At 37.4% G+C, this 8,476-nt stretch overlaps 1 protein-coding gene across 1 annotated transcript; it reads right to left on the bottom strand.

The window, feature by feature from the left end:
* Positions 1-316: 316 nt before the first annotated feature.
* Positions 317-7,732, bottom strand: LOC144475870 (actin-like protein 6B). The gene is given in 7 exon segments (XM_078192217.1): positions 317-1,089; positions 1,161-1,256; positions 1,832-2,172; positions 5,848-6,285; positions 7,284-7,478; positions 7,565-7,597; positions 7,600-7,732. Coding segments are annotated over 7 exon segments (1,401 nt in total). The 3' UTR covers positions 317-924.
* Between the last annotated feature and the right edge of the window lie 744 nt (positions 7,733-8,476).

The raw sequence follows: 8,476 nt of genomic DNA, 5'->3' as shown, positions 1-8,476 counted from the left end.
GTTATCGCATTCGAAACCAAACCCTTAAAATACATTTTCGGAACGCGTGCTCGCATTTTCCGCGCTCGAGGCGGCTCTGGCTTTTTTTGGCGCTCGACGTCGAAACCAAGGTCAACGTAAACACAAACAAACGACCAACGGAATGTCCTTCGAGCAACTAGGAACTCTATTTGATTTTTTATCGATTAAATTTCGATGCGCGCGCATGCGTTCCTTAACAATTGCGCTCGCATGTGACGCAATCGAAGAACTCGCCACTTCGCGCTGAGCGCCACGCGTAATTATCCGTTGCACCTATCATTTTTCGCGAACTCCGCGATGATTATATTCGCAAAATGCACACTCCTCTTCGTAATTGTTAGCATAGTTGGCGCGTTTTGCTCGGATCATAGGTCTCGCATCGCGTGTCTTCAAAAAACATGAAGAATATTCGTTCGCTCTCGATAGACTGGACTGAATTAATTAGGCCGTTGATTCTTACGTAGAAAGATTGATTGCACCTGTCCAGAGCAAGACAAACACATACTCCAACGATAGATGATACCACTAGATTTGAAATAAACGTAAATTGTAGTTAATAATAAGTACAATTTTCATCACGTGCTTAAAGTAAATCCTCTGGAACGCAATCGCGTTCCTCCGTCACCTGCGTAGTGTTTTATGTCTCTCCTAATATTTACGCAGAAGAGTGTGCACAAAATAAATCTCCATTTTTTCCCGGAATTTCTACAAGTATCTACGAAATCGTTTGATATCAGTCGCTCATATTGTCTCGCATCGACACTTACATTCCGCAAAAATCGTCCAAATATCGAAATGATTGAACACCACTGCGCCCTTGCGGCGTGGACGCGGATGTGGCGCTAATGGCGGACGTCTTGTAAAAATAACTACGTGCGTAATTTTGATTGACCTAGCACACAATCACGCGCATCGCTCGAGAATCAGCTTCCCGGACTCCTCGTACTCTTGCCGTGATAACCACATCTGTTGGAAGGATCCGAGCGAGCTAAGGATCGATCCTCCGATCCAAGCACCGTAACGACGCTCGCTCGTGCTGTTCGCGCTAATTATTTTCAGTCTCATGCTCTGTGAAACGATAGCGGTCAATGCTTCTATCGGGAAAGATGAATATTTTTAATATCCAGTTTAACGCTTACCGGAGGAGTTTTGCTAGCTAGATCACGATTCAGTCTGTCGCTAAAACCTTGCAGGCAGGAGTTACCTCCGGTGACTACTACGCTTCCGTATAAGCTCTGAAACAAATGGATCGTTCATTCAACTTATTAATTTGTTCTACGATTGTTCGCATATCCACTGGACATGTGTTCGATAAAATGCACTCTAAATTCATCCTTTCGTAATTATATTCACAAATTTCCAAATCAAATTCACCATTTTCTAGATTAAAATCACAGATAAATCGACTTTATTCGTGAATCAAATTTTTCCACATTGTTTTTTTAACTATTCTAATAAAAATGATAATTACATAATTTTATTTTATTATATGTGTGTAACAATGAACTTAAAGTATTTTAATAATGACTATATGATCATCTACTATGATCCTCGAACTATAGTAATTTTGTATTTTTATTTATATAATGTTTTCGACATTAAGAAAAGTGCAGAAAGGTGAATAGGAGCTGTAAAAGGGTTAATTGCAAGTTGTTGAGTGCGAAACCAATAAATAAATGAAGGTTTTAGTTAGGAAGTAGTTCTCCTCATTTTTTGTATCCTTTGTTGAGGGGACATTTTATTTAAATTGAGTCTAACAGAGGTTGTGTTTTCCAAAAAATTTAACTTGTTCTATAAGTAAATAACTCACCGGTCGGATGTCCATGTCGCACATACCCACACTGGTCGTGACAAGTGGCCCAATGCCGAGGATACTAGCTCCGACACCTTTCACATTGCTGGGATCAAACAAGGCTTCAGGAATCATTAATCTCACCGAACCAAAGTCATCGTTGTAACCAGTCGGAAACTCGTAATGTTTCATTGGCAAGGTATTGGCCACGTCTTCGTCGTAGGGACTGTCGGAGACTTGAAGAACGTTCATCTGAAAATCTTGCAGCAGTTCTCGAACCATGTAACTTATCCAGGAGGATGACGGTTGAGGACCGGCTTTTCTTACCCATCTGGGTGTCTCTCTTTCTCGCACAATATCTAGAAAATGCATTAACTCATTATTTGTCTATTACGTTCCCCGACTTCTCAGATCAGTAATTTTTCATGTAGAATGAAGTATTAGATAATAGAAGAATTATGATCGAGAGTCGTCGTAGAAATCGTGAAAGGCGATACGAAATCTCTTTCAAGTATCTCTTTCCTTTTTTCACTTTTAAAATGTATGTCTATAATGTAAAAGCTAATAAACAAAGCACTGCTCTTGAAATAAAAATTGTCATAATTTTTCCCAGCTTCGAAGCTTGTACAAGTAACGACAGTTATCAATTGCAGATCTACTGTATAATGATCACTCACTTCTTTATACTCTAAGTCACTACTAGGAATTTCTGTATGACATTTTAAAATAATTTTTGTATTTTCGCTTATATTTTAAAACGCTGTCAAAAGTGTAAATGTGTACGAACACAAAATGTATTAAGTCATATCAAATGGAAATACCATCTATAGGTCGGAAAATAATTTTGGGTTTAGAGTTAAAATAGCTTCGATTGCGATGGGTTAAAATTAAGCGTGGACTTTTTCATCTACTCAATTGTCCATGATTATTCTGATATTACGTTGTCGTTAAATTATTGAAGAAGATTGCATCAACACGTCCGAGTTCAATATAGTTAAATAACACGCCGGTACGGAAGTAAAGCCAAGATAATCGCTGTTTGTGTCGTCAATGATATACATGACCCCAATGCAAGAACCGAACAAAGCAGGTCTGAAAATAGCCGATGCTTTTGATGACAGCGATCAGTTTAGAAATCTGCTGGGACCTAAATACTTGCGGACCCATTCAGCCCCGTAAGTGCCCCTAAAAGCGTTCAATAAAAACGTAGTGCGCGTGCGGCTTCGGACATTCAATGCGCGCAATCAACGTACGTATTACGAGTCAAGTGCTCTGTACACATCGCGTGTTCATCGTACAGAATCCGCGCTGACAAGGACTAACTGCCTTCTTTGTGCCCCAATGAACCGTCAGCTTCTCCGTTGCGCTAAACATTTTCTTTTGTGCCGCGTTTATCCTTGTGGCGTCAATTGAAGTCAATATTTAACGTGTGCATCGACACCGTCATATATTGGAGCCAGGCGCTCGCTGAGCTAAGGCGGACTTTATTTTCGACAATCTAAGACATATTACCAGAGCAACAATTAAAGCGCGTTGAACCGCAAACCATTGTTGGATTTGAAATTGATTGTATTTCATTGAAAAGGGATAGACTGTTCTGATTCAGTTTTCAGCATTTTCGTTCGAGTTAAGTTAAGGAGATTTTCTGATCTAGGGGGTTGTTTTCATTGCTTCTTTAGCGAAATTTTTCTTCATTAATCAGTGGATTACTTTTCTTAGTCTTATAATTTTATACATATATTCGGCAATATTTCAAGAGAATAAGGAAATTTTTTTTGAGGCAAGAATTATAATTGTTATAGAAGTTGCTGTCCTTTGCTGAAAAGATGGCACAATTTCTATCGAGGGGCAAGGGAGTATCACGCTCGCTACACCTGACTTGCAATTTCTATTAGAAATTAATAGAATTAATAGAAACCTACTTCTATTGGTAAACAAGAGGATGAATAAACTAATCGACGCGAGGAGCAAGGGAGATCAGTTGTCCGCGCCACCTAATCGCGTCTCCTGATCAGTGTGTAATTTGGCCTATAAAAATTAGAAGTTTGGAACGAAAGTAAAATGGAAGAGACTAGGTGGAGATCACGGGGTGAAGGGAAGGGGTGGCATGACGGCGATTGGATTAGAAAGCTTCGTTTGTTTAGAACCGGTCAGATTCGAGTGCCTCCTTTCTTGAAAATTGCTGATAGGAAGGCATCATATCTGTACAATAAGAGAAACGTGTTTATCCTATTTCTACAAAGGCATCAGCATGGGTGGATTAGTGAGCATCGGTCCTTTACTTTCCTCTGTGCCATCTTTTGAGCAAGGGGTAGTACGTGTCCTCATATAACGTCCTTAACCTCTTAGGCACGGCTAGATTTTGCACAAATAAAGTTTATCATATCTAAATTACAATTTTTCTTAATACATATTTTTTCCGTATAGCTATGTATAGGATTAATTACATGCATATATTCTTTTCTTAGTGTATTGTACATACACACTTTCACTTTAATCGTTTACTTCAATAATTAACGAAACAGTTGAGTAAAGCACGAAACAGTCACGATAGCCATTATAGTGGCGCATCGTGCCTAAAAGGTTAAATAATAATGTAGCACGTAGGTAAATAATTATGCCTGTCACGATTCTGACCTTTCTGTTTATGTGAAACGAATTAATGATGAATCGCCTTAATCAGTGTAGATACAGTTATGGGGTCAAACTTAGAGAGAAGTAAAAATATTCATGTTTACTAACTTTTTCATTTGTCAAAGGCGCGAGAAGATTGAAAAATCGTACATTCAAATTCCAAGAGCCTACAATGTTTTGTTTATGAACATATTTACTTCTCTCTAATTCATATCGTAACTATAGCCATAGTAACTAAAATTATTCATTATTAATTCGTTTTAAATAAACACAACCACCACAATCATGTCAACTGTGGAACTACATTTTTTTTCAAGGGACGTATAATAATTATTTTTACATGAGAACAGTACCTTGTAGATTTGAGACACTGCCAAATGTGTGTACACAACAATAGGACCGTGAAATCCATTGATTTAATAAAGCAAATACCCTGAGAAAGTAAAGGAAACAATTTTCAAGACTATAAAACTCTCTTGACAATGAACCTACCAAGCTAGTAAAAATGACCGGTTTCTAATTTCTTATTTCAAAGTTATTGAAATTATAAAGACCGCGGAAAATAGTTGAATTAATATTTCAAAATTCAAAATACGCTCAATTCAGTTATCATTACGATGTAACGCACGCGAGTCACCCTATCGATAGGTTTAGTATTAAACAACCTTTACTGCGAGTATTTCATAACGTAGAGAAGCATTAATTAATCAATAATTCTAATCAAATAATGAAATCTAAAAGATAATATTATCAATATATATTTAAATGTGTGCATTCGTAAGTCTCTATATGGAATTGTTGTTTATGATTCTCGCGTTTCTCAAAATTTCAATATGTTTCAATATTTCATACATTTCTAATGCTTCAATAAAATACATCGATTGCATTTTTTCGAAAGCAATCTGTAAAACTATGCAAAATATTCTAAATGAAAAAAATTAATCCCTTATCCTATTCTGACGAGTTTTTAAATAGAAATAAAATTCTGTTTTCTTGCGATCAATATTTAAGCACTCAAGTTAGTATAAGCACACTGTGAATATAATTTTACTTTTGGTGTTAAGATATTAATACGATCGAAAAAGTTCTCATTATTACAACTGTAGAAACAAAGGTATGATTGGTGGCTGATATAGATTCACTATAAATGGTAATCAAGAATTTGCACTTAAAGATATCTCGACTCCAAACCTCAGAAATTTCATAGAATCCGTATGTATCTGTCGATTCAGATATTTCGATAAGCAAAATGGTTAAATGAGCGCATTCGCTCGTACTGTGCTTAAATGTGTTATAAACAAATACAGTAATGTGAAACTTTAAGTTGTAACAATTTTTAGTGGCCATTCAAATGCAAATTATAAAATGATAATTATCGTGAAAGAAGAATGAAGATTTGCCTTTGCTAGCGACGAGGCAGGCAGGCAACAGCTCAACGTCCTTTTCCTCGAAGAACTGTCTGCATTGCATGGTGATAAAGTCACCGCCTAAAGGGCTCTTCACGATTCCTTGGGTAATCACGTAGCCATCGTGCACGGGCACGGCGCTCGTGTGCGTTGCGCCGCTGTCAACCACCATGGCTGTCGATCTCCCGTTTGCATATGCTGCCAGCACAGCGTTCTTGCAAATGTACATCGCCGGCACGTTAAACTTCTCGAACATCAGCTCAAGAAGTTTCTCCCGTTTCAATCGCGTGTTCCATGGACACTCGGTCATCAATATCGGATGGTGTTCCGGAAGAGCGTGCAGTTTTTGCTTGTAGGTGTACTCGGTTAGGCGCTCAAACATGTCCCAGCCTTCGATCATTCCGTCTTGCATTAAGCTGATCAGGTCCATGTCTAAGAAAAAAATGACTGTTATCCTTAACTCTTTGTGCTCAATCATAGTCTAAACAATCACATTTTTAACAATTCTTTAAATATAAAGTAGTATAATAATGTAAACAATACTTTAACCCTTTGCACTAGATGACTCCGAAGCGCAGTCATGTAAAGTTTATCTTGAAACTGGAGGACTTTGCTCTGGAGCCCTCGAGTGCAAAGCAGTAATATATATGATTTTTTGAACCACTTGCTATTTAACAGCGAATTAGATTCAAGAGAAAGATCCAATTAAAATTTGATCAATAGTAAAGTGTGTAGTCAAAGTTTAGAACGATAGTAAATGAAGAGACACAAGAAACAAAAATTGTCTTGTTCCATCAGGAACATTATGAAGAGCGAAAAAGTACTACTAAACGTAGTTGAGAAAGCGATCTTAGTTTACTGAAATGCATTCACATTTCTGGAAAACATTTCGTAGGAATTTACGCAAATAATTAGCATTAAGTCATGCAAGTAAGATCGCATGATTGGAAAGAGTAGATTTAATATTACTAACAAAGTGTTATAACTAAATTATAACAAGGCAAGTTGTAACAAACAACAACAATGTTCTAGTTCAAAATCTTGAATGACAAAAGAAACTAGAGCTAATTAAAATTAGTACACACGCTGTTGCTTTCATGGTTATTTAATTTCTCATAATGTCGTAACACGTTATATCACTACCATTGTTTACAACCATATTGTATCTTTTCCCATATAAAAAATATTGTAGCGCTTTAATCATCGAAGTATCTTTTTTCTTGCCAAAATTAAAATTCTTCAATATTTAATTTTCATAAACATTTTCAGAGTATTCATGACATTAAGAGTAGTTATTTCATCATTCGATGTCAGACTAACTGCGTACATATTGATTGTGTGTTCGATTGAATTAGAATGAATCCTCGACGAAGATAAACGTTAGAAAATTATTAGTGTTCAACAAAAACAAGAAGAATCATCGAGCATACCCTTTTTCCGCACTTGGATAGCCGTGACATCGATGTTGTAGTGTTTCCTGACGGCCTGATTGCCGTCCGGCGTTTCGATGGTGTCCTCCCATATTCCGAGGGTGGTCGGAATTTCTGCCTTCGGCGTGTCCTCACCGCCATAACCAACGCGAAGGCTCTGGTGTCCGACGTCGAAAATGATAGCACCGACCTCGTCTGCGGGCAAACCGTATTATTTAACAACCGTGCGAGCCGGATGACCACGTTTTTTACATGAAAAACCCGGACCGCGTCGCACATACCTCCGCCGTAAATACCACCGCTCATAGTATCTGAGAGTAGAGCTGCGTGCGCGCATGCTCCGCAACCCTCTTCGACCTCATCGGTCCATAATACCCCTTCTTCCTCCTTTCGCACGTATATTGAGGATTCTGCGACCCTCCGGCGTCTCTGTATTGTTCCTTTTGCATATCCGAATCGACGATTGGGAGGAGGATGAACCGCGATCGATTCTCGCGCTTCGGGGGACGCTATGCACCTTTTGTTTCGAGGAATGAGTTCTGCGGTGCCAGCCATTACCCTCTTTCCAAAAAAATAAAATTGAGTAAAATAAAAACCGCGTTTTTTTGGAACGATTCAACCTTTCACCTCTTGAACAATCATTTCGATAAAACAGACTATCATAACGCGATAATGGGTCGCGCGTACACGAGATCGCAATATAATAAACAGTGTGGCACGTAAACTTCTTTTTTATAACACGGATAATGTTACTATCTCGCACAAACGAAACATTTTGTTCCATACAAGTACAATGAGAAAAATAAATTAATAAATTCGTTACTCATAATTTCGTTATCAGTTCACATAATCAAGATTCTGTTCATAAGTTATATAAAAAGTTGACAAGGCAGCGTGACCACATTACAAGTTGCACGACATATGCAAATAATAAAAATGTACTTTAATGTATTTTTAATATTTTGTAAAATATGATTAGTCTAATAAGATATAATGCTAATTACTGAACTGTGAATCTTTATGCATTTACGACGCGTGTAGATTTTAAGTGTATAAAAGTGTATATAATAAAAGTGCAAAAGAGATAGATTAACAAGGTCTATGCGTTTCCATTTTCTTTTTACAATGAATAATCTTTCAGTTGACGCAGTCGGTAATTTTACTTGTAGATTCTAATAATAATAACGATTTTA

This window comes from Augochlora pura, chromosome 10 (genome assembly GCF_028453695.1).
Source record: "Augochlora pura isolate Apur16 chromosome 10, APUR_v2.2.1, whole genome shotgun sequence".
Taxonomy (NCBI): domain Eukaryota; kingdom Metazoa; phylum Arthropoda; class Insecta; order Hymenoptera; family Halictidae; genus Augochlora; species Augochlora pura.
This window is presented reverse-complemented; position numbering and strand designations above follow the sequence as displayed.